At 41.7% G+C, this 26,771-nt stretch overlaps 1 protein-coding gene across 2 annotated transcripts; it reads right to left on the bottom strand.

Moving 5' to 3' along the window:
- Positions 1-1,088: 1,088 nt before the first annotated feature.
- Positions 1,089-26,771, bottom strand: LOC115156156 (CCR4-NOT transcription complex subunit 9). 2 transcript variants are annotated; one of them, XM_029703484.1, is made up of 9 exons: positions 26,250-26,771; positions 26,042-26,139; positions 25,295-25,474; positions 23,938-24,053; positions 23,739-23,848; positions 23,500-23,609; positions 23,277-23,375; positions 12,113-12,204; positions 1,089-2,580 (listed from the first exon to the last, which is right to left on the bottom strand). In XM_029703484.1, the coding sequence occupies exons 2-9, from the start codon at positions 26,093-26,095 to the stop codon at positions 2,412-2,414; spliced, it is 930 nt and encodes a 309-aa protein (XP_029559344.1). In that variant the 5' UTR covers positions 26,096-26,139; positions 26,250-26,771; the 3' UTR covers positions 1,089-2,411. The 2 variants fall into 2 exon arrangements, with proteins under 2 accessions (XP_029559344.1, XP_029559345.1); XM_029703485.1 differs by lacking the exon at positions 26,042-26,139 and having other exon boundaries at positions 26,250-26,768.

Here is a 26,771-nt window from a genome sequence, read left to right as displayed (position 1 = left end):
AAAGTGTGCAACATGAAAATAGTCTCATTTACATTGTGTAATTTATTGATGGTCCCTAAATAGCACCGGAGATTGGCTATCCAAAGTCAAACCACAGTCGCGCACTTACCCGCTGAAGCTAATTGGCGAAAGAATTTGTCTAACTCTTCCCACCTTTGAACACACACACAAAATCAAACCATACCAGGAGCCAACTCACGTTTCAATTTATTGTGGTTGCTAGCATTTCTTAATAAACCAAATAGAAAACGAGACCAAATCAGGAAGTTCAGCTGCCATTTAAAGGGCAGCAACCCAGACAGGCCTTTGTGCTTACCTCAGTCAAGGAGGGGTTAGGTTGCCTGTGCAAGATCAAAATACATGTAGAGAGCTGCATACAGTACTCGAGTTCTCACAAACCCAATCGTTTTCATACATACTGCACTAATCCCATCTGAGTTAATTTACGTCTATTGCACATGCAGCCATGTTTTGCTGAGTTTATTGTCCAATATATTGTCTAATATATTGATAGTTACATTATGTCCCATCCTCTCCAACATCTAAAACCCTCTCTGACGTGTCTGTATTTACCCACTTAGCACTGGTACAATGACTGATACCATATCTGAAAACATAGTAGGAAATGGGACCGGTAGAGTGAGTTACACTAAAGAGAAAGAGAGAGGACCTAATCGAGAAAGCGCCATCCCATTTGGCTGTGTGCCCATGCACTGCAGTCAAGAGACCAGAGTGGTGGAATGAGCCATGGGAACAGCTTCACGGCATCACAGATCACTCTTATGAGAATTCTACCTTCCTGTGGACCAAACCTTGCTCTGGTATCTACGGAAAACATTAGTGGAAAATCCTCGAGTTTGGGTATAATTTGCAATTGCCACTTTGCAACTAGAAGATGCAACCCCATTTCACTAGTAGTAGAAGTATTTAAATAATTACTTTGCAATCAGTACAATTTATTTCACATAGTATACCACCTAATTTTGATCATAATACATTTTCAATATCTACGAAAAGTCACTCATTTTCCTAATGCACACGCACTTGTAACAGAATAACAAATAACATAAAATGGAGCGTTCCAGATAGGTGGATAGATTTTTTTTTTTTAATGGGCACTTTCCTGACAGGAAAGCACATTACACAGATTTTAGCAGAGATCCAGTTAATTTACAAATGGAATCTACCCCCATAAACAAAATGAAAATCCCTCCCTTGCATTGTTAATGGTCCCTATGGCGGAAATGGTAGGCTAAAAGCTGTTAAAGGCTAATGTACAAGTGAAGGGAAACCTTTCTTCTCTTCAATAACCTGCTCTCATAATTTACAATAACTCAGAAATCACATTTGAAATCTCAATTTCCAATAATAGAGGGAAAATAGTTATTCCTTCAACATTTCAAGAAAGTAAGCGGTTTTTGCTGAGATTGGGGCTTTGTTTTGGAATACGTTACAGTAGATATGTTTAATGTATAGCTCCTATAGCTCCGAAGCAAAAAGGTAAGCTCTCCGTTGATGCAGAGCCACCTTTTGTGGGCCCTAAGCAAGATTTGGTTGCTTGTTTTCATGTTCCCCTCTAATCACAGAATGATTTATACCTTGGACACCACATGGGTGCAATGAAGTATCAGGTAGAACAGAAAACCAGCAGGCTCCAGATCTCGTAGGGTCAGAGTTGAATGCCCCTGCTCTAGAGCACGGATCATCAACAAGATTTAGCCGTGGGCAGATTTGTCTTGAGTGGATGGTCAGGGGACCAGAACATTATTACAAATAATGTGTAGACTGCAAATTGACTGCAAATATAATATTTAATTAAAAACCTTGTTTACATTTGTATACCATCACATACAGTGTCTCTATTATGCATGGGAATACTTTGGAACAGATTTTCCAATTCACTTTAGACTGTAAAAAACACCAGTAAATCAGCTTTATGTACAACAGTAAAAAGAAAATGCATTAACATACATGTTTTTGGCGGTTTCTGGGGACCTTGGGGTGCCAAATAAAATCACCCGTGGACCAAATTCAGAGAACCCTGCTCTAGATGGTTAAAAGAAAACATATAAATAAAAAATAAACACTTAGAAAAAGCCTGTAGTGGTTTTGGTTCAGGACAGTACAAAAACAGTGGGAACACCAGGTTAAAACCAGACCAATGTCGATTTCCTTTTTGATGACTTCAATGTTCAACCCTGTTGAAATGTAACGCAAACACCTCCATAAGCATTGAGGAAGCATTTGTGAGAACGTCTCAGGGAGAATGCCATGTGAGCGGCAACAACAAGTGAGCCACAGAGTTTATGGTTCTACACAGCATCATCCTCTCCTGGTCTAATCATGTTTTTCTTCTGTGGCTCTGCCAGCACGCTACCGTTCCTCAGGTAGTGTCAAAGGGGTTGATGAGGTTACTGTGCGGTCAGGGGGATGCCTCGGCCGTCCGTCACCGGGCCCTCCTGCAGGTTCTTGACCAGCTGGGCCAGCCAGCGCTTGGTGGTGGTGTCGTCCTTTAGCACCTGGGCGAATGTGGCATCCTTCAACTGGTCGGGCAGGCACTGGCGCAGTGCTTCTCGCGCTCTGGGGGTCAGAGGTTAGATGTAATGAGTGAACAGAACACCAAACATATTAGGAGCGCGTTCATCAGGAAACAACGTTGGCTAACATTTAGATAGGAATATGCTAGAACAAAAGAACAAACCCGACTCTGAAGAAGGATTCATGTCGACTCTCTTCATGGCATTCCTGTCTTCAACGCTCGAAAACATTAGGCTACTGAACGTGACCCTGGACTGCAGTACACCCCCCCCTCCCCTCTCTTGTTCATTCCTCTTTGCGTATCTGAGACAACAAAAGAGATACTGTAGGTCCATATACAGTGGCGGACTGGGACCAGAAATCGGCCCTGGCATTTGTAACACACCGGCCCGTTTTTCCCCCTCAAGGCCCCCCCATCGGCCCATTTATTTCCTTGAGGCTCCCAGTATTAGCCAGATACTTAAAATGTTGCGCAAAAATTAGATTGGCTCAGTGGGCTAAAAATGGACCAGCCTATTTGCCTGATGGCCAGTCTACCTCTGCCACTAACTTAACATCCACCACCCACACTCCTCTATAAGATGAAGGGAGTATCAATTTCCTGTTACAAGGTAGAGCTACAGGCAAGCTATGTGATACATTCACCTCACCACTGTTGTTTCATTGCTCACCCCCCTCAGACCATATACGTATTGTGCAAAAAGGAACATCCATAACTTATATACAGCGATTAAGATATTCTTAACATGAGATCCATGGTTGCCGTGGCAGCCTTTGTAGTTTACTAACGGCATCTTAGACTAACCCTCCCCCTCGGCAACTTTACAGAAGTTATATCCTCCTCTGTGCAGTCAAATATTTATAAAATTAAGGCCACCACTTGCTCCCTATCCCTACTCAAAACCTGCTCATCTAGCCTGCTTATGTTCATCACCACCCTGATCAACAAGTCCCTGCTGCAGGGCTGCCAACTTTTGAAGACAGCTCAGAGTAAGATTTCATATTGTGAATGTCATTGGTTCCACCCTCTAACCGTGTGGTCTGGGTGTACCCCCCGTAAAATAAAGAATCTGTTTTAAAGCTAATTTCCAGCTATTCCACATATTTTCACATGGCTAACATGCTGACTCAACAGGGCAAGCGTCCACGTATGCCATCATGAGCATATTGGTTTTGTCCATCCATGCCAGATGCGTTCAGGACACGCAGGTTGAAATATCAAAATGAACACTGAACCAACTATATTAATTTGGGGACAGGTCAAAAAGCATTAAACATTCATGGCAATTTAGTTAGCTAGCTTGCTGTTGCTAGCTAATTTGTCCTGGGATATAACATTGGGTTGTTATTTTACCTGAAAAGCACAAGGTCCTCTACTCCGACAATTAATCCACAGATAAAAGGGTAAACCAATTTTGTTCCTAGTAATCTCTCCTCCTTCAGGTCTTCTTCCTCTTTGGACTTTATATGGTGGTTGGCAACCAACTTTAAGGTGCATGACCAACACCAACTGGACTGTGGACCTCATTTCATCTTTCAATCACCCATCTGGGTATATGCTCCTAAAAACAAATGAGGGGATGGGACAGGCGGGACTTGCAGCGCATCAAGCATCACAAATAGAACCAAGTTCTATTTTAGCTCATGGCTATGGAAATGCTTGACAACGTGCGTGAGCAGTTTGGATGCAATGATTGAATAACATGCATGTGTACATTTGTGTGCTCAGCATTTAAGTCCCATGACCAGAGTGGATTTTTAAAAATGTTTTAATCACAGGTAAGGTGTATTCAGGATTCTTTTAACCCGTTATGGCTAGGGGGCAGTATTTTCACGGTCGGATAAAAAACGTACCCGATTTAATCTGATTATTACTCCTGCCCAGAAACTAGAATATGCATATAATTATTAGCTTTGGATAGAAAACACTCCAAAGTTTCTAAAACTGTTTGAATGGTGTCTGTGAGTATAACAGAACTCATTTGGCAGGCCAAAACCTGAGAAGATTATGTACAGGAAGTACCCTGTCTGACCATTTCTTGGCCTTCTTGAATATCTCTATCCAATACAGGGGATCTCTGCTGTTACGTGACACTTCCTACGGCTCCCATGGGCTCTCAGAAGGTGGCAAAAAGCTGAATCGTGGCTTTGCAGGCCCTGGCTGAAAAACATTAGCGCGTTTGGATAGTGGCCGGTCAGAGTACTATGAGACTGAGGCGCGTGCCCGAGTCGACTCCATGTTTACTTTCTCTCTCTTTGAACGAAAACAACCACTCCCGGTCGGAATATTATCGCTTTTTTTACGAGAAAAATGGCATAAAAATTGATTTTAAACAGAGGTTGACATGCTTCGAAGTACGGTAATGGAATATTTAGATTTTTTTTGTCACGAAACGCGTCGGGCACGTAACCCTTCGTCACCCTTGGATAGTGTCTTGAACGCACGAACAAAACGCCGCTATTTGGATATAACTATGGATTATTTTGAACCAAACCAACATTTGTTATTGAAGTAGCAGTCCTGGGAGTGCATTCTGACGAAGAACACCAAAGGTAATCAAACTTTTCTAATAATAAATCGGAGTTTGGTGAAGGCTAAACTTGCTGGGTGTCTAAATAGCTAGCCCTGTGATGCCGGGCTATGTACTCAGAATATTGCAAAATGTGCTTTCACCGAAAAGCTATTTTAAAATCGGACACCTCGATTGCACAAAGGAGTTCTGTATCTATAATTCTTAAAATAATTATGTTTTTTGTGAACGTTTATCGTGAGTAATTTAGTAAATTCACCGGAAGTGTTCGGTGGGAATGCTAGTTCTGAACGTCACATGCTAATGTAAAAAGCTGTTTTTTGATATAAATATGAACTTGATTGAACAAAACATGCATGTATTGTATAACATAATGTCCTAGGCGTGTCATCTGATGAAGATCATCAAAGGTTAGTGCTGCATTTAGCTGTGGTTTTGTTTTTTGTGACATTCGATGCTAGCTTGAAAAATGGGTGTCTAATTATTTCTGGCTGGGTACTCTGCTGACATAATCTAATGTTTTGCTTTCGCTGTAAAGCCTTTTTGAAATTGGACAGTGTGGTTAGATAAAGGAGAGTCTTGTCTTTAAAATGCTGTAAAATAGTCATATGTTTGAAAAATGGAAGTTTTTGTATTTTTGAGGAATTTGTAATTCGCGCCACGCCTATCATTGGATATTGGAGCAGGTGTTCCGCTAGCGGAACGTCTAGATGTAAGAGTTAAAGTAGAATACACAATCAAAACTTGTCGACCTGGTCTGAAGTTACTAAGAAATGATTTGGGTATGCTAACATTTACAGCATTAGAAAATGCTAATATTAAATGGTTGGTGAGGGTGGCTATTGACTAACCATAAGGTGGATTGCAGTCTTTCCTTGTCGATAAGAAACCAACATGTAAATATGTCATTCATTTGGGTGAACTATTCCTTTAAAATAGGACTATAGAAAATCCTGCATGGAGGTAGCTCTCCAAGATGGTTGGCCACCTGATCGATGTCTCCCAAATACTGGGGGTTTGAATATGTTCATGTGACATTTGATTAGAATAAATAACCCCACATTCAAGAAAATTGTAATGAATATTCATCTTCAGGTGGTTGAGGCTGATTTGCAAAACCCATCCTCTTACTCTACATACGCATTTATGCCTACCATTTTTGCCTAGCAGCACAATACTAAAATGACAATATAAGTCATGACTTATAACCAAATTCCCATGACCAATAATTGGCATCTCTAGTATGTACATATAAAAAAAAGTATGCGTAATGTGGTAACGACACTGGGAGACACCATCTCCTGTCGTTGTGCAAGGCACTTAACCCCCCCACAAAGAAGAATAACTGTTAGTAGGGCTGGGCGATAAGTTAGAAAAATATGTTTATTTTAGACCATATGGGTGATTCACAATATATACACACACATCTAGATTTTAATGTTCTCTAAATAAGCTTTGTTGTATAATTAAAAAGGTTAAATATACTGTATTTCAAAGAGTCAGCAATAACCTAATGAATTCAGGGCATATATGCCATAAAACCAAATTGTTTAAGCTGCTTTTTTGCAATCATTGTTGATCTGGCTTTCAAGTCTATAAAAATGCAGTTTTTTGTAACACATTTTTACCAGAACCATGCATAATGCACATTCACTAATAATTACTAACTTCTTGCAGCAGGCATAATAGAAAATTAACACAGGTCTCAATCTCCCAAACACAAGTCCACTTCCTAGTGAGTCGTCAGCTAATCTTCATATTTCAGGTTTAGCCAACTTCGATCTATTTGCTAGCTAACAAGGCAGAACAGTTGAATTGTTATGAACACACCATTCTGTCCATCTCCAACTGTTTGAACAGCATGCTTGTCTGTCCACTTTGTTCCGATGTTGAAATCAAGTGGCCTACCTAATTTCTCAGAATGAGAACGAGTTGCCAATTCCCTATACACACACACACACACAGACACTTGTTTTTGATGTTTATTGCACATTTATAAAACACAGACTTGACAGCTAGTATAACAGGCTAAAATGCTGTTGGTACTGAAATGTTGTGCGCAATATACTGAGCATTCATTTTCCAGAATCAAATGTTCATTGATCCTCTTGTTTTAGTAGTTATTTCCAAACAATCGACCAAATGGAGTCAGCCCTAATTTTATATACAGTACCAGTCCAAAGTTTGGACACCTACTCATTCAAGGGTTTTTCTTTATTTGTACTATTTTCTACATTGTAGAATAGTGAAGACATCAAAACTATGAAATAACAAAAACGGAATCACGTAGTTACAAAAAAAAAAGAAAAGTTAAAAGAAATCAAAATATACAAAATACATCCTTTTCCTTGACAGCTTTGCACACTCTTGGCATTCTCTCAACCAGCTTTACCTGTAAATGCTTTTCCAACAGTCTTGAAGGAGTTCCCACATATGCTGAGCACTTGTTGGCTGCTTTTCCTTCATTCTGCGGTCCAGCTCATCCCAAGCCATCTCAATTGGGTTGAGGTTGGGTGATTGTGGAGGCCGTGGTCTTGGACCCTTACTAAACCAATCACAAGTTTCAATCTGACGCGATTCATAGTGTGGTGGCAGGAAAATTACGGATCTCCAGCGTGAAGCTGCCACAGTTACATTGCTTGTGATGTAGAATGCACAGTTGAAGTTAATGCACTGAATTAATTACAAAATAAAAGCAGTACTTTTTTATTTTTAATGAGTGAGAAATAAAAGGTGTGGCGCATGAGCTTGTGAAGAGGGTCAAATGCGTGTCTCATGCCCAATGCGTGAGTTCGCAGCACTGCTCTGACTAGAGAGGTACCATCAATCTTCAAAACAGCAGTAGGTCACCCCCTTACTCAAGAAACCCATCCTTGATCAGGACATCCTATCCAGCTACAGGCCCAACTCCAACCTCCCCTTCCTATCAACAGTACTGGAGAGTCCAGATCCCAGGAGTCTGCCTTCACATGCAGTATCCCACAAGGGTCAGTGCTGGGGCCTATTCTGTTTTTAATTTACATGCTCCCATGGCCAAATCCTCAGATTATAACATCAACTTCCTCTGCTACGCTAACGATACCAATGTTTAAAATAACACCAAACCAGACACCATCTCTGCCCTAGCAAAAGTCAGCAGCTGACTAGAGGACATCAGGGCATGGATGAATGAGAAATAACTTCCTCCAGTTGAACAGTAACAAGACTAATGCTATGCTTATTCAGATACCCAAGCAGGCCATCCACCTGTCTTTGTCATCTCCAACCTAGGAGTCAAGTTTGATCATTCTGTGTCCTTCAATGCCCACATAAAACATTTTTCCATCTGGAAAACATTGCCAGGGTCTTACCATCACTCGCCTAGCCAGATGCAGAGAAACTCATCCACATCTTCTCTCGGATTAACTTCGGTAATGCGCTGTTTGGGGGCCTTCCAGCCAAATCACTACAGTGGCTCCTACAAATCCAGAACAGTACTGCCGGGGTCCAAGAAGTCCGACCACATCACCCCGATCCTGGCCAAACCCCACTGGCTACCGGTCAATTACAGGATCAACTCATGCCTGTATTTAAAGCCTTGAAAAGATTGAGGCCCACCTACATCGGCGACTTCCTCTCAATCAGCAAGACACCTCGCACTCTCCGCTCCAGCCATTCCATACTGCTTAAAGTCTCCAAGATACATCTCCGAACTATGCGAGGCTGAGCCTTCTGCTCCCTTGCCCCTCGCCTATGGAATGCACTCCCTGACCATCTGAGAGCCACTCCATAACTCTGAACTTTTAAATGGGCGTTAGTATGTAGAAGTGGATTTCAAAGTCCTAAACCTAATCTAAGATGTATTTAGCACCTAGTCCACTATTGCTATTTTACCTCCCTTGATTTTAAATGTGTTGTTTTTATTTCCTTCAGTAGAGCTTTAAGATAGAGCTTTTCATTAGAGTTATACTTATTATGTTAATCTTGCATGAATGATTTCAGACATCAACTCAACGTTTTGAACTAATAATAATGCCATTTAGCAGACGCTTTTATCCAAATCGACTTAGAGTAATGCATCCATACATTTTACGTATGCGTGGTCCTGGAAATCTAACCCATTGTCCCGGCGTTGCAAGCGCCATGCTCTACCAACTGAGTAACCTATACATAAAACATTCTTTTTGCTCAGAGTGGAAAAATAAGCTCTGACCCAGATAACAGTTCCACTTGTGAGTAGGCCATGAGACCACAATGCACTGAAGCACTGCAGAGTGTCATTAGAAACCTTGACTTTGTGTGGGCAGGAAGCAGGAAACTTCCACTCTGTACGGGCAGGAAGAGGTGTGTTTCTCAGAAACCGGTTTAGGAGTAATATACACACACATCAAAATGAAATAAAAACGGGAAAAAAATCTAAACAAAAAAGACAAAACATACTCCCTTGCTGATCTGGCCCTGGAGTTTCTCATAAAGAGCCTTGAGACACCTAGCCTGACGACGATTCTTCCACTGCTCTGTCATCACTACACACTTTAGTTTGAGACTGCCATTATTTAAGTCGTTTGTGGTGATGAGGGGCATTGTACAAAACAAAGTCATTAGGTTTTGAATCATCTCTAACCAATCAGAGTATCAAAGCCAATGATGAATTTTCAAACTGCCGCTTTACCCACGTAAAAAAAGCGAATGTTCTAACAAGCAGCGTCTATCATTTTCATGTGGAAAAGGCACTACATGCTATGTGGAAATAGCTTGGTAATGGCTTGATTTCTAGAATAGGCTCTGAGGAAAATGTCTTAAGTCAGAATCTGTCATTTACAACTTTATTATTGAAAAAAAAAAAAAAAAAAAAAAAAAAAAAAAAACACACTAGCAGCTTTTGTTTGCTGGTAAATACATGTTTTCCTTGAGGCCCCCAGTGTTAGCCAGATAATTATCATTTTGCAAAAAAAAAAAAAAAAAAAAGTACAAAATTTACACAGGCCCACTGAAAAAAATGCCCATCTAACTTTTGTCCGAAATGCCAGATGGCCAGTCGGCCCCTGTTGGTATAGTTCCATCACATTGGTTTCACGTTTTCCAGTCCTAGCATACAGTGCATTCGGAAAGTATTCAGAGCCCTTGACTTTTTCCACATTTACTTACGTTACAGCCTTGTTCTAACATTGATGAGAAATTCTTTTTAACGATTTAATCAAATCTACACACAATATCCCATAATGACAAAGCAAAAACAAGTTTGTAGAAATGTTTGCAAATGTATTAAAAATAAAGAACTTAAATAACATTTACATAAGTATTCAGACCCTTTACTCAGTCTTTATTGAAGCACCTTTGGCAGCGATTACAGCCTTGACTCTTCTTGGGTACAAGCTTCGCACATCTGTATTTAGGGAGTTTCTCTCATTCTTCTCTGCAGATCCTCTCAAGCTCTGTCAGGTTGGATGGGGAGCGTCGCTGCACAGATATTTTCAGGTTTCTCCAGAGATGTTCAATCGGGTTCAAGTCTGGGCTCTGGCTGGGCCACTCGAGAACATTCAGACACATGTCCCGAAGCCACTCCTGCTTTGTCTTGGCTGTGGTGCTTAGGGTCGTTGTCCTGTTAGAAGGTGAACCGCCATGCTTCACCGTAGGGATGGTACCAGGTTTCATCCAGACGTGATACTTGGCATTCAGGTCAAAGAGTTCAATCTTGGTTTCATCAGACCAGGGAATCTTGTTCCTCATGATCTGAGAGTCCTTTAGGTAACTTTTGGCAAACTCCAAGCGGGCTGTCAAGTGCCTTTTACAGAGGAGTGGCTTTGTCTAGCCACTCTACCATACAGGCCTGATTGGTGGAGTGCTGCAGAGATGGTTGTCCTTCTGGAAGGTTCTCCCACCTCCACAAAGGAACCCTGGAGCTCTGTCCGAGTGACCATGGGGTTCTTAGTCACCACCATGACCAAGGCCTTTCTCCCTCGATTGCTCAGTTTGTCCGGGCAGCCAGCTCTATGAATCTTGGTGGTCTCAAACTTCTTCCATTTCAGAATGATGGAGGCCACTGTGTTCTTGGGGACCTTCAATGCTACAGACATTTTTTGGTACCCTTCCCCAGATCTGTGCCTCGACACAATCCTGTCTCGGAGCTCTATGGACAATTCCGTCGATCTCATGGCTTGGTTTTTGCTCTGACATGCACTGTCAACTGTGGGACCTTATATAGACAGGTGTGTGCCTTTCCAAATCATGTCCAATCAATTTCATTTACCACAGGTAGACTCCAATCAAGTTGTAGAAACATCTCAAGGATGATCAATGGAAACAGGATGCACCTGAGCTTAATTTAGAGCCTCATTGCAAAGGGTCTGAATATTTATGTAAATAAGGAATGTTAAAAATATATTAATTTGCAAAGATTTCTAAAAACCTGCTTTCACTTTTTCATTATGGGGTATTGTGTATAGATTGAGATTTAAAAAAAAATCAATTTTAGAATAAGGCTGTAATGTAACAAAATGTGGAAAAATGGAAGGTGTCTGAATACTTTCGGAATGCACTGCATCTCTGACTGACACAGTGACCTCCTGGCTTAAATTACATTCATGGCACAGCTCCTCTTGGTGGACATGAAGAGACAGTGCACCAACAAAGAGAACAAGTGAAGCTTCCCCTTTCTAATATCTCATATATTAAGATTCTGCACATTTTAGACAAGATCATTATGAGAAAGTACTAAGACATAACGGCGTTATACATGCTTATAACAAGTCTTATAGTGCATTATAACTGCATCATAATGCATAAGCCTATACCTGCTGGTGTTAAAGACATGCTCTGGGACTTTGACGACTAGTAAGTATTCCAGCCAATGAGCTTCAGCCCCTCACAATTTGAGTGACAGCTAGCAAGATGCACACAGCAGAGCGAGAGAGAGCAATGACACGGTGCACATATGTGACAAGGTAAGCAATTTTCAGGGACAAATTTTTGCCTAGTGAGCGCTACTTTCAGAACTACTGGCTAAAAAGTATACAAAAAGGTACCAGAGAATCTCTTTAAAGTGCTGTTAACACTTAATTTACCTTGGATTATCAGAGAGGCGAAGGTAGCAGCGTACAACATGTTTCAGCAGACGTGCAGATGGTTCCTTCGAAAGCTGCAGCACCATTTTCCCCTGAAAACAAAGAGAATCAACATGTTTGGGGTAAAAAAAACAACAAAAAAACAATAGTATAGGGCCTTCAGAAACTTTTCACCCATTTTGTTGTGTTACAGCCAGAATTTAAAATGGATTAAATTGAGATTTTGTGTCACTGGCCCACACACAATACCCCATAATGCCAAAATGGAATTATGTTTAGACATTTTTACAAATTAATAAATATTTAAGAGTCAAGTATTCAAGCCCTTTGTTATGTCAAACCTAAATACATGGAACAAATTCAAGTACATAGCCCATCTGTAAACAGCCCATCTATCTACCTACCTACCTCATCCCCATACTGAATTTATTTATCTTGCTCCTTTGCACCCCAGTATCTCTACTTGCACATTCATCTTCTGCACATCTACCATTCCAGTGTTTAATTGCTATATTCTAATTACTTCACCACCATGGACTATTTATTGCCTTACCTCATTTGCACTCACTGTATATAGACTTTTTGTTTTCTTTTGTTCTACTGTATTATTGACTGTATGTTTTGTTTATTCCATGTGTAACTGTTGTTGTATGTGTCGAATTGCTATGCTTTATCTTGGCCAGGTCGCAGTTGCAAATGAGAACTTGTTCTCAACTAGCCTACCTGGTTAAATAAAGGTGACATTTTAAAAAATGTTTTATAAAGTGTTTGTCCCATGTTTCATTAGCTGAAATAAAATCTCAGAAATGTTCAATACGCACAAAAAGCGTATTTATCTCAAATTTTGGGTACAAATTTGCATGTCTCCTTTGCCAAGAGAATCCATCCACCTGACAGTTGTGGCATATCTGGCAGCTAATTAAACAGCATGATCATTAGACAGGTGCACCTTGTGATGAGGACAATAAAAGGCCACTCTAAAATGTGCAGTTTTGTCAAACAACACAATGCCACAGACGTATCAAGTTGAGGGAGCTGTTGAAAGAAAATTAAATGTTCCTTTCTCTACCATAACCTGCCTCCAATGTCGTTTTAGAGAATTTGGCAGTACGTCCAAATGGCCTCACAACAACAGACCACGTGTATGGTGTTATGTGGGCGAGTGGTTTGCTGATGTCAACGTTGTGAACAGAGTGCCCCATGGTGGCGGTTGGCTTATGTTATGGGCAGGCATAAGCTACGGACAACGAACACAATTGCATTTTATCAATGGCAATTTGAATGCAGAGAGATACCGTGGCGAGATCCTGAGGCCCATTGGGGCGGCAGGTAGCCTGGTGGTTAGAGCATTGGGCCAGTAACCGAAAGGTTGCTGGATAGAATCAAATCAAAGTTTATTTGTCACGTGCCTCGAATACAACAGGTGTAGACCTTAAAGTGAAATGCTTACTTACAGGGTCTAACCAACAGTGCAAAAAAGGTATTAAGTGAACAATAGGTAAGTAAAGAAATAAAAACAGTAAAAATACAGTGAAAAATAACAGTAGCGAGGCTATATACCGTAGCTAGGCTATAACAGTAGGGAGGCTACATACAGGCACCGGTTAGTCAGGCTGATTGAGGTAGTATGTACATGTAGATATGGTTAAAGTGACTATGCATATATGATGAACAGAGAGTAGCAGTAGCGTAAAAGAGGGGTTGGCAGGTGGTGGGACACAATGCAGATAGCCCGATTAGCCAATGTGCAGGGGCACTGGTTGGTCCGGCCAATTGAGGTAGTATGTAGATGAATGTATAGTTAGTGACAATGCATATATGATAAACAGAGAGTAGCAGCAGCGTAAAAGAGGGGTTGGGGGGGCACACAACGCAAGGTAAAAATCAGCTTTCTGCCCCTGAACAAGGCAGTTAACCCACTGTTTCCCGGTAGGCCGTCATTGTAAATAAGAATTTGATCTTAGCTGACTTGCCTAGTTAAATAAAGGTTACATTTAAAATAAAACAAAAATGTATCCACTGCCATCACCTCGTGTTTCATGATAATGCACAGCCCCATGTTGCAAGGCTCTGTACACAATTCCTGGAAGCTGAAAATGTCCCAGTTCTTCCATGGCCTGCATACTCACCAGACATGTCAATCATTCATCATGTTTCAGATGCAGCTTGTTCCAGTTCCCGCCAATATCCAACGACTGGGACAACATCCCACAGGCCACAATCAACAGCCTGATCAAATCTATGCAAAGGAGATAAACTAGTATATGGACACCCCTTCAAATAAGTAGCTTTGGCTATTTCAGCCACAACTGTTGCTGACAGGTGTATAAAATCGAGCACACAGCCATGTAATCTCCATAGACAAACATTGGCAGTATAATGGCCTAACTGAAGAGCTCAGTTTTTTGTATTTCACCTTTATTTAACCAGGTAGGCTAGTTGAGAACAAGTTCTCATTTACAAATGCGACACAAACAACACATGGAATAAACAAACATACAGTCAATAACACAATAGAGAAAAAGACTATATACAGTGTGTGCAAATGAGGTAAGATAAGGGAGGTAAGGCAGTAAATAGGCCATAGTGGTGAAATAATTACAATTTAGCAATTAAACACTGGAGTGATAGATGTGCAGAAGATGAATGTGCAAGTAGAGATACTGGGGTGCAAAGGAGCAAAAAAATAAATAACAGTATAGGGATGAGGTAGTTGGATGGGCTATTTACAGATGGGCTGTGTACAGGTGCACTGATCTGTGAGCTGCTCTGACAGCTGGTGCTTAAAGTTAGTGAGGGAGATATGGGTCTCCAGCTTCAGTGATTTTTACAATTCGTTCCAGTCATTGGCAGCAGAGAACTGGAAGGAAAGGCAGCCAAAGGAGGAATTAGATTTGGGGGTGACCAGTGAAATATACCTGCTGGAGCTCATGCTACGGGTGGGTGCTGCTATGGTGACCAGTGAGCTGAGATAAGGCGGGGCTTTACCTAGCAAAGACTTATAGATGACCTGGAGCCAGTGGGTTTGGCGACGAATATGTAGCGAGGGCCAGCCAATGAGAGCATACAGGTCGTAGTGGTGGGTAGTATATGGAGCTTTAGTGACAAAACGGATGGCACTGTGATAGACTACATCCAATTTGCTGAGTAGAGTGTTGGAGGCTATTTTGTAAATCAAATCAAATGTATTTATGTAGCCCTTCTTACATCAGCTGATATCTCAAAGTGCTGTACAGAAACCCAGCCTAAAACCCCAAACAGCAAGCAATGCAGGTGTAGAAGCACCTAAATGACATCGCCGCAGTCAAGGATCGGTAGGATAGTCAGTTTTACAAGGGTATGTTTGGCAGCATGAGTGAAGGATGCTTTGTTGCGAAATAGGAAGCCGATTCTAGATTTAATTTTGGATTGGAGATGCTTAATGTGAGTCTGGAAGGAGACTTTACAGTCTAACCAGACACCTAGGTATTTGTAGTTGTCCACATATTCTAAGTCAGAACCGTTCAGAGTAGTGATGCTGGACAGGCAGGCAGGTGCGGGCAGCGATCGGTTGAAGAGCATGCATTTAGTTTTACTTGTATTTAAGAGCACTTGGAGACAACGGAAGGAGAGTTGTATGGCATTGAAGCTCGTCTGGAGGTTAGTTATTAATACAGTGTCCAAAGAAGGGCCAGAAGTATACAGAATGGTGTCGTCTGCGTAGAGGTGGATCAGAGAATCACCAGCAGCAAGAGCGACATCATTGATGTACACAGAGAAAAGAGTCGGCCCGAGAATTGAAACCTGTGGCACCCCCATAGAGACTGCCAAAGGTCCGGACAACAGGCCCTCCGATTTGACACATTGAACTCTGTCCGAGAAGTAGTTGGTGAACCAGGCGAGGAAGTCATTTTAGAAACCAAGGCTGTTGAGTCTGCCGATAAGAATGTGGTGATTGACAGATTTGAAAGTCAAGGACAGAGTGATGAATACAGCTGTACAGTATTGTCTCTTATCGATGGCGGTTATGATATCGTTTAGGACCTTGAGCGTGGCTGTGGTGCACCCATGACCAGCTCAGAAACCAGAATTGTATAGCATAGTAGGTACGGTGGGATTCGAAATGGTCGGTGATCTTTTTGTTAACTTGGCTTTCGAAGACTTTAGAAAGGCAGGGTAGGATAGATATAGGTCTGTAGCAGTTTGGGTCTAGAGTGTTTCCCCCTTTGAAGAGGGGATGACCGCGGCAGCTTTCCAATCTTTGGGGATCTCAGACGACACAAAAGAGAGGTTGAACAGGCTAGTAATAGGGGTTGCAACAATTTCGGCGGATAATTTTAGAAAGCGAGGGTCCAGAATGTCTAGCCCTACTGATTTGTAGGCGTCCAGATTTTGCAGCTCTTTCAGAACATCAGCTATCTGGATTTGGGTGAGGGAGAAATGAGGGAGGCTTGGGCAAGTGGCTGTGGGGGGTGCAGGGCTGTTGACCAGGGTAGGGGTGGCCAGGTGGAAAGCATGGCCAGCCGTAGAAAAATGCTTATAAAAATTCTCAATTATTGTGGATTTATCGGTGGTGACAGTGTTTCCTAGCCTCAGTGCAGTGGGCAGCTGGGAGGAGGTGCTCTTACTCGCCATGGACTTTACAGTGTCGCAGAACCTTTTGGAGTTTGTGCTGCAGGTTGCAAATCTCTGTTTGAAAAAGCTAGCCTTAGCTTTCATAACTGCCTGTCTATATTGGTTCCTAACTTCCCTGAAAAGTTGCATATCGCGAGGGCTATTTGATGCTAATGCCGTACGCCACAGGATGTTTTTGTGCTGGTCAAGGGCAGTCAGGTCTGGAGTGAACCACGGGCTGTATCTGTTCCTGGTTCTACATTTTTTGAATGGGGCATGCTTATTTAAGATTGTGAGGAAAGCACTTTTAAAGAATAACCAGGCATCCTCTACTGACGAAATGAGGTCAATATCCTTCCAAGATACCCGGTCCAGGTTGATTACTAAGGCCTGCTCGCTGAAGTGTTTTAGGGAGCGTTTGACAGTAATTTGTGTGAGATTGAGGGCATCAAACTTAGATTGTAGGATGATCGGGGTGTTAAGCATGTCCCAGTTTAGGTCACCTAACAGCATGAGCTCTGAAGATAGATGGGAGGTAATCAATTCACATATGGTGTCCGGGGCACAGCTGGGGGCAAAAGGTGGTTTATAGCAAGCGGCAACGGTGAGAGACTTGTTTCTGGAAAGGTGGATTTTTAAAAGTAGAAGCTCAAATTGTTTGGGCACAGACCTGGATAGTAAGACAGAACTCTGCAGGCTCTCTCTGCAGTAGATTGCAACCCGCCCCCTTTGGCAGTTCTATCTTGTCGGAAAATGTTATAGTTAGGGATGTACATTTCTGGGTTTTTGGTGGCCTTCCTAAACCAGGATTCAGACACGGCTAGGACATCCGGGTTGGCAGAGTGTGCTAAAGCAGTGAATAAAACAAACTTAGGGAGGAGGCTTCTAATGTTAACATACATGAAACCAAGGCTTTTACGGTTACAGAAGTCAACAAATGAGAGGGCCTGGGGAATGGGAGTGGAGCTAGGCACTGCAGGGCCTGGATTAACCTCTACGTAACCAGAGGAGCAGAGGAGTAGGAGGATAAGGGTACGGCTAAGGGCTATAAGAACTGGTCGTCTAGTACGTTTGGGACAGAGAGTAAAAGGAGCAGGTTTATGGGTGCGGTAGAATAGATTCAATGCATAATGTACAGACAAAGATATGGTAGGATGTGAATACAGTTGAGGTAAACCTAGGCATTGAGTGATGATGAGAGAGGCATTGTCTCTAGAGACATCAATTAAACCAGGTGAGGTCACCGCATGTGTGGGAGGTGGGACAAGAGGGTTAGCTGAGGCATATTGAGCAGGGCTGGAGGCTCTACAGTGAAATAAGACAATCACTAACCAAAACAGCAATGGACAAGGCATATTGACATTGGGGAGAGGCATAAGTAGTCGAGTGACTTCCAATATGGCACGTCATAGGATGCCACCTTTCCAACAAGTCAGTTTGTCAAATTTCTGCCCTGGTCAACTGTAAGTGTTGTTATTGTGAAGTGGAAACGTCTAAAGGGTTGCAACACTTACTACCGACTTCCAAACTGCCTCTCAAAGCAATGTCAGCACAAGAACTGTTCATTGGGAGCTTCATGAAATAGGTTTCTTTGGCCGAGCAGCCGCATACAAGCCTAAGATCACCATGTGCAATGGCAAGCTTCGGCTGGATAGGTGTAAAGCTCGCCGCTATTGGACTCTGGGGCAGTGGAAACGTGTTCTCTGGAACTAAATCACGCTTCACCATCTGAGTATGGTGGATTCCAGGAGAACGCTACCTGCCCGAATGCATAGTGCCAACTGTAAAGTTTGGTGGAGGAGGAATAATGGTATGGGGGTGCTTTTCATGGTTCGGGCTTGGCCCCTTAGTTCCAGTGAAAGGAAATCTTAATGCTTCAACATACAATGACATTCTTGACGATTCTGTGGTTCCAACTTTGTGGCAACAGTTTGGGGAAGGCCCTTTCCTGTTCAGCATGACAATGCCCCCGTGCACAAAGCGAGGTCCATACAGAAATGGTTTGGTTTGGCGAGATCGGTGTGGAAGAACTTGACTGGCCTACACAGAGCCCAGACCTCAACCCCATCAAACATTTTTGGGATTAATCGAAACGCCGACTGTGTGCCAGGTCTAATCCCCCAACATCAATGCCCGACCTCACTAGTGCTCTTGTGGCTGAAAGGAAGCAAGTCCCCGCAGCAATGAGTCAACATCTAGTGGAAAGCCTTCCCAGAAGAGTTGAGGCTGTTATAGCAGCAAAGGGGGGACTAACTCCATATTAATGCCCATGATTTTGGAATGAGAAGTCCAACAAAACAGGCATCTACATACTTTTGTATGCATGTAGAATATGTCGCGCTGCATGAGGCAAATGGCGGTCACACCAGACATGGACTGGTTCTCTGATCCATTCCCCTACTTTTTTGTTATTGTTGGCATCTGTGACCAACAGATGCATATCTATATTCCCAGTCATGTGAAATCCATAGATTAGGGCCTAATGAATTTACTTCAAATGTACTGATTTTCCTTATATGAATTGTTGCATGTTGCGTTTATATTTGTGTTCAGTATAACTTCAGGAGTAAAAATGTGCTTAAGTCATATAAATTGCATGAACTCACTATAATAGGGTTTAACATGATTTTTGAATAACTACCCGATTTCTGTACCCCACACATACAATTATCTGTAAGGTCCCTCAGTCGAGCAGTACATTTCAAATCACAGATTCAACCACAAAGAGCAGGGAGGTTTTCCAATGCCTCGCAAAAAAGGGCACCTATTTGTAAATGGGTAAAAAATAAGTATATATTGAATATCCCTTTGAGCATGGTAAAGTTATTAATTACATTTTGGATGGTGTATCAATACACCCAGTCACTACAAAGATGCAGGCTTCCTTCCTAACTCAGTTGCCGGAGATGAAGGAAACCACTCAGGGATTTTACCATGAGGCCAATGGTGACTTTAAAACAGAATTTAATGGTTGTGATAGGAGAAAACTGAGGATGGATCAACATTTTAGTTACTCCACAATACTAACCTCAATAAGAGTGAAAAGAAGGAAGTCTTCACAAAAAATGTTTATCCAAAACATTCATCCTGTTTGCAATAAGGCAGTAAAGTAAAACTGGAAAAAAATGTGGCAAAGAAATTAACTTTATGTCCTGAACACAAAGCGTTATGTTTGGGGCAAATCCAACACAACACGTCCCTGAGTACCACTCTTCATATTTTCAAGCACAGTGGTGGCTGCATCATGTTATATGTATGCTTGTCATAAGCAAAGACTAGGTTTTTTTTGTGAAACAAAAGAAACAGACGTGACTGATGCACATGGCAATATCTTTGGTTTGTCTCTATGACATTCAGAAGCATGGCTATGACCTAAAGTAGAGGAGCCAAAAAAAATTGGTATTTGCTTGGGAAGTAATCTTATACAATGTGTCACTCTGTGGCTATCAATTGATCTAAATCACTTTCTGTAAAACAGAATGTAGAATTAAATTATAGGTAAAAAAAAATATTCAGTGTTTCCCAACCTAGGGATACGTGGGAAGATTTTCAAAAATGTGAAAGAATAGGCAGGAAAACATTTACTGGGGTCACTGGTGTGAAATATCTAGTTATTTTATATTTGAAAAGGCCAACTTTTTTTCACTTTAGTTTCTGCCTGTGCACATTTCTTTGGCTACCTGGCCTCTGCTCTCCAGTTGGATCAGTTGCTTATCCTCGCAGAAACTATGATAGATAAGACAGCAGCTGATGCACTTTAGACTGTACCATTGTCAAATAACACAGTGTGCCGTAGGATCAATGGCATGGGCATTGATATTGTTGAGCAATTGGTGATTTAAAAAAAGAACAATTCCGGTAAATTTTCTCTGCGGTTGAACAAATCGACTAATATCAGTGGGGAAGCCCAATTGATTGCGTGTTAAATCAACATTTAACCCATTTTAAATTCAGGTTGTAACGCAACAAAAAAGTAAACTAGTGTGAATACTTTCTGAAGGCACCGTATCATTTTGGAGGGCAGCCTGCCTGCAGAGTGCTCGTTGTCAACCTGGTAGCTGTTATTCCTTACAAATATTGTAGTAGATTCACCAGAATATGTTACAGATCTTCATCCCGTAATATTGAAGGCAGTACGATGTTACGGCTGCATATCTTTAGACATATAGTCAGTAGCCACCCAAACTTCCAACTTCAACTGTAGATATCAATAATAAGTGATATCCGTATCGCCGTAGACTACACCACTGCTGGCATCCTTACCGCCAAACGTTTTATTCATGTTGGATAGTCTTTGGATGCCGACAGAAGTCGCACCATTGGAAGACATAGCTTGGACTGTAACTCGCAAAAGCTTATTCCTGCTCTTTTTGCGTGATCCATCAAACAGATTTGGTGTGTCATCATAGTGGTCTCTGACTTGTGGTCAGACACGCTCAGGTGGAACAAACTTGAACTTGCGCCTTTTATCAATGCTGATTTGAACGTCATTGAGAAAACAGAAAAACATCCTTTCTATATTTAAAAGTAATCCTCGGAGTAATCATCTACTTTTTCAAAAGTATCTAATCTGATTACAATATTTTTGCTGGTAACGGATTACAGTTACCCTTTTTTTGTAGTCCCTTATATGTAACCGTTTACATGTAATCTGTTACTCCCCAACCCTGCAGGTAGCCTATTGTTCTGGCAAAGATGAGTCAGTAGTAGATTGCTAAACTGTATTTTATATGGATGATAAATGTAGGCCTACTCAGTTTTTGCCAGGCAAAACTGGAGGAAATTAAACAAGAGCTGTGTTTGAATACTCATAGTAACCTCACTACTTGTGACATGAACTGAGTATATAGTATGCTTATTAGTCATAGTATGGATATAGTTAGTATGACAAAAGTTACCGGATGTCGTACTAAATTTGCCAAAATATGATGTATACATGCAGTGGACACTATTTCTGTGCTTTTAGGGCCCATAATGCAATTCTTTATAAAATGACCGTGGCTTCACAGCGTTTTCAGATTTGAAGAAAATGGCGGAAAATATGCAGCCAAAGTCCAACGAGAGCGGATGCAAATTCATTGCTTTAACTAATTATAATCAAAGTTAAGAAAATGTTGAGCAATGTAATAAAGTAATGACTTTTCAAAAACGTTACACGTTATGTTGGCTGACAATTTGCTAACTACGCTATCCTTACGAACCGCATAGCATTACAGCAGTATGTACCAGTATGTTACCTAACGTTAGTTGGCTACTAATAAATCAAACTTGCCTGGCAGTATATTAACTATCTGCTAACTAACTACCCAACATTTATTGACTCGATTATTCACATAATTCTTAGTTAAGTGGTATAGTCGTTGTGCGTTTCAATGGAAATTGTTCATTCCAAATAGCTACTCTGATTTCAGAGCACTCTTGTGCAGAATAACTGATGAATTTACAAAACGCTCAACACCGTTGAATATGGCCAGTGTCAGTAAACGTTGGCCAAAAAAAGCATAATTAAATTGTTGCTAGCAGCACAGTTAGTCACCAACGCTCTGGATAACAAACAGCCTAACCAGCTCTGCTAGGGTGAGTAAAATGGTGAGAGTGAGGTGTTCTCTCATTTGTGTCTGAAAGTAGCTAGCCAACGTTAGCCAGTTAGCTTAGGTGCTTGACTGCCATTGAACCCTCCGATCAACCCTAGGGTGCGTTCTTAAATTCACTCAGGCTATCTACTCCGATTTCAAGGCACTGTCGTCTGAGTGTGCCAGAGTGCAGAATAACTGACAAATTTAGGAACGCTCAACACCAGTTGAATATAGCTGCTGTCAGTAAACGTCGGCAAAAAAACAATTAAGTTGTTGCCAGCAGCACAGTTACAGTCAACAACGCTCTGGACAACATAAAAACAGCCTAACCAGCTCTTCTAGGGGGAGTAAAATTGTCAGAGTGAGGTGTTCTCTTATTTGTGTCTGGCAGTAGCTAGCAAGCTAGCCAACATTAGCCAGTTAGCTTGGGTGCTTGAATGCCGTTGTGAGGTCTACTCCTCGGCCAGGGCGTCCAGAGTGCACCCTGGCACTCCAGATTGAATTTACAAACACACCGAAATCGTAAAATGTTTAGCTAGTCATTTGTTATGCTAACAAGCTAGCAAGAGGTTGCATAGCAACAGCGTCAACTTCCGGTAGGCAGGCGAAGCTCTATTACGCTCAACTGAAACAATACCGTTCGTTTACAGTATACTAAAATGAACAAATAGTATGTCAGTATGGGTATTCAAACACAGCTAAGTTATTTCTGGTCACTAATCTGGATATGCACGCGTCCCTTTGCACACCATTGCTGATTATTGGTAATTGGTCAACAATCAAGACGCTGAACTTTTTGTGGGTTCAGAATAACTAACATTTTGTGGGAAATTATATCACCACAGCAAAGGGCACTTTGGAGACTGGGAAGGCAAATGGGCAGGTGCTCTGCACAGGTAAAGCCCCATTTGTTCACGTGTCTGGTTTTATTGCTGAACAACCCACCCGTATATACAGCTGAGCTAAACCTTCCTCTGAAAACAAATGATACTTACAAGAATCATTGCCACGTGAGAGAAGCGTTCATAGGTCTGGCATATGTACGCCAGCCCGGTGTCGTCCAGCAGAATTTTTTGGAGTATGAAAGTAGCAACCTGACATTGAGGAGAAAGGGAGAAGGCAGATGAAGTCATTAATAAAGGTTATTCATTTCCTTTTGATTATATGCGCGTAACAATGTGTGTAAGCAATATGGCAGAAGCTGGATTGATTAGCTACCGTTTTGGAGAGCTCGCTGCCTGACTCCATGATGCGCAGGCATAGAGGGATGATCTCTGTGGTGAGCAGGAAATTGATCACCTCCTGTTCGTCTGTTTTGACCAGAGCACCTGCAGGCACACAAACAGCAAACTATAGTTGGAGGCATTCAGGCGTTTTTAATGAGCCAGAGAATTGCAGCATGAACAATCGGGTGCATTGGAATCAGGCAGACAAATGCAGGTAGAAAAGGATGTTACCTATGACTCCTAAGCTGGTGAGGCGCAGGTACTCAAATGGGCGTGTCTTGCTCACAGTATGCAGGAAAGGGTAGAGGAAGAGAGGAATGTGTGCTGCCAAAAATGCAGACCTGGAGGAGGTGGTTACATTTTGAATGTGTAAGATAGTGACGCATATAACACAATCATTTACATATTGAAAAGAAAGATGGTGCATTACCGAGTCTCTGGATGGGAGGCGACACACTGTAAGAGCGCGAGGGCGTTGCATACTCTGTTGGATTGGTGGGCTGTCAGAGTTGGTGGGTTTATGGAGGGGTAGATGTTCACAATTTCCTGAAAGAAACAGAATGCAAATAAATTAGAATGTGAAGTAGTATCGTCCTCTTAAAGAGATTCTACGGTACTTTTGTATACTTTTTAGCCAGTAAATCTGAAAGTAGTGCTCACGAGCCAAAAGTAGTCCCTGAAAATTGCTTCTACGTCACTTGTCCAGATACGGTATGTGCACCACGTCACTGCTCTCTACCTCGCTATGCTGTGTGTGCACATCTTCCTTGCTGCCACTCAAATAGCAAGAGGCTGAAGTTCATTGGCTAGAACCTGAATTGATAGGGGATGGCCCACATGGGGGAAAATAGCGCAGTAAAGCTTCCAAACAAACTTAGTTTCTAACTAGTGATTTCATGGTTAATTGAGGTAAGACCGTAATTTTGCTCATAGATAACGCATGTATGAACTACACATCGCCACATCCAGCATGTTTAAAAAAGACTTAGTAGTTGCCAAAGGTAAAAAGCATGTCTTCAAGGAGGCACTGTAGGTACCTTCATGCATCATTTTACATTTTAGTCAGATGCTCTTATCCAGAGAGACTTACAGTAGTGAGTGCATAGATTTTCATACTTTTTTCATACTGGTCCCTGTAAGAATATTTTAAGATAAATAAACAACGCAGAGGACTAGAGGTCATTGGGGAAATAACGATCAATAGAAATAGTTGTTTTTCAGTTTAACATCCGTTTAGAATCTGTGTAGGGGTTTCAGTCTTGGACTCATAGCGACATGTGGCAAGTTCTCATTGGTCCGAATTGTCTATACATTGAGCCCAAAACGAGATACTTGGTCATTGGCTCAATTTTACTGTAAGTAATTCTAATTGGTCAACCACAGGCTAGGGTTGGGTTGTAAACTACATCTGGTCTCTTTGTTAAGTGGAGAAAACACTGAGGACAGGAAAGAATGACCATCTACTGTCCAGCATAACAACTATGATTTGTTCTCTTTGAATAAATATATTTTTCTCCCTCTGATTTGTATTGGGGTCTGTGTTATTGAAGAATAACATCAACTGCTAACATCCCCTGTGGGAATCGTACCCACAACCCTGGTGCCATGCTCTACCAACTGAGCTAACACAATGCCACAATGACTAAAGACACACAGACATAGGGGAAGGCCACCTAAAGCAATGCACATGTATTTTTCCTCTTATGAAAGCGCATTACAGATTGGCTTGAATCGGCTCAGTAATGTGAAATAGTTATTACAGTAAGTGAAGGTAATATATTTAGTACCTGCAGGAGGGCAGCAATGGTTCCACAAGAGTGCCATAGCATGGGTGCCAGGTCAGGGACAGACTCCCTCTTCTTGCTGAGCTCCAGGAGGGCATTCTCCCTGGTCTCTGGGCTAGACAGCTCGTTGATCCACTGGTAGATCTTCTCCCGATCCACCTGAACCAGGGCTGTGGTTGCAGCCTGTGAGAAAAGAGCAGGGGGGTGAACCAACCTCAGACATGGCATCTGAGCATGTAATACAATTCCAACGAATGCTCTCCCTTTCTAGGATCATCCGTCAGATAAATCAAGGTTGGTTTGCTGCCCGGTGACTAACTACCGTTAGTAACTAACTTAACTAGTTAATTTTTTACAATGCACTAACTAACTGCAATCACGTGTTTGGGCGGGTATAATTTGTGCAACGTTTCAACAGAAATCTGTTCCAAAAACGTATAAGGTTGCCAACAAACAACGCATACAAAGTTGTATAGCGGCAGAATAAAGATACCGGGTAGGGAGTGGGCCATTTCATAAAGTTTTTCACTCACCACGTTTATTCCGAAAAATGTCTGTCCTCACTCTGGTAGCCTATGGACAAACATTAAGAATAAACTACGTGTTGAGTTGATGCCTATTCGGCAGCTAGTTAGCTAGGTGAATTGATCATACTACTTTGTATGCGTTGTTTGTTGGCAACCTTGTAACGTTACTTTACTAAGTTTCTGGAACAGATTCCTGTTGGAAAATTCCACAAATTATACCCACCCTGTTTGGGCTGTGTAAACTAGAGACCTCCGAGTATCTAGCTTTGCGACACATCTGTAGTTTGTGTACTGGTTGGACTCCCCGAGTTGTGCATGGATCTGGTGGGTGGCGACAGAAAACAACCATAACACAAAATGAATATGCATATTGATAGATAACACGGCATACAATGTAACGTTAGCTAGCTAATGCAATATTGCAAACTTACTGCGCCTGTAGCCAGCATTGTCTGAAGCGTCTGGATATTATCTCCCGTTTAGCTGCTGAGCTAGCTACAAATAAAACAAAAACGACAACTAGTTACCTAGCTAGCTTAGTTTTAGCAGACTATATTTGGTCTTAGTTTGCCACAATGGTCACATCGGAACTGTAACGACGTTTGAACCTTTACCCGCGCGTTTATTAATCCAACATGCAGCGAACTTCTGTTTGAGAAGGATGTCTGCTTTATAGCTGTCTAACGCTATAACACAAGCAACATAGCTATTATCCTTAAACAAAATATAACCTTTAGTTTACATGGTAGGTCTATACCGATAAGAAGCTAGTAAGACAGTTATGCATTTCATTTGTTGAATCAGAGACGGAAGAGGAAGCGAGACACCCCACTCGCTGTTTCTTTCTGGGTTTTTTTCTGGTTCAATGAAAGTCAGACCCAGCTGCTATTGCATTGGTGTCTATGGTAGACACACCCTGTTAAGTAAACCGGAACTGATCATATTTTGCGATG

Source organism: Salmo trutta, chromosome 20 (genome assembly GCF_901001165.1).
Source record: "Salmo trutta chromosome 20, fSalTru1.1, whole genome shotgun sequence".
In the NCBI taxonomy this organism is placed as follows: Eukaryota; Metazoa; Chordata; class Actinopteri; order Salmoniformes; family Salmonidae; genus Salmo; species Salmo trutta.
The sequence above is the reverse complement of the archived record's forward strand: the minus strand, read 5'-3'. Positions and strand labels throughout refer to the sequence as shown.

Coding starts and splice junctions, on each gene's coding strand:
- LOC115156156 (XM_029703484.1), bottom strand. CDS start 26,095: ATGTGTCGCAAAGCTAGATACTCGGAGGTCTCTAGTTTACACAGCCCA. Junction 12,205..23,276: donor CTCACGTGGCAATGATTCTT/GTAAGTATCATT, acceptor CTTTGTTTTCAG/GGGAAAATGGTGCTGCAGCT. Junction 2,581..12,112: donor CGCCTCTCTGATAATCCAAG/GTAAATTAAGTG, acceptor TCTGACCCCCAG/AGCGCGAGAAGCACTGCGCC.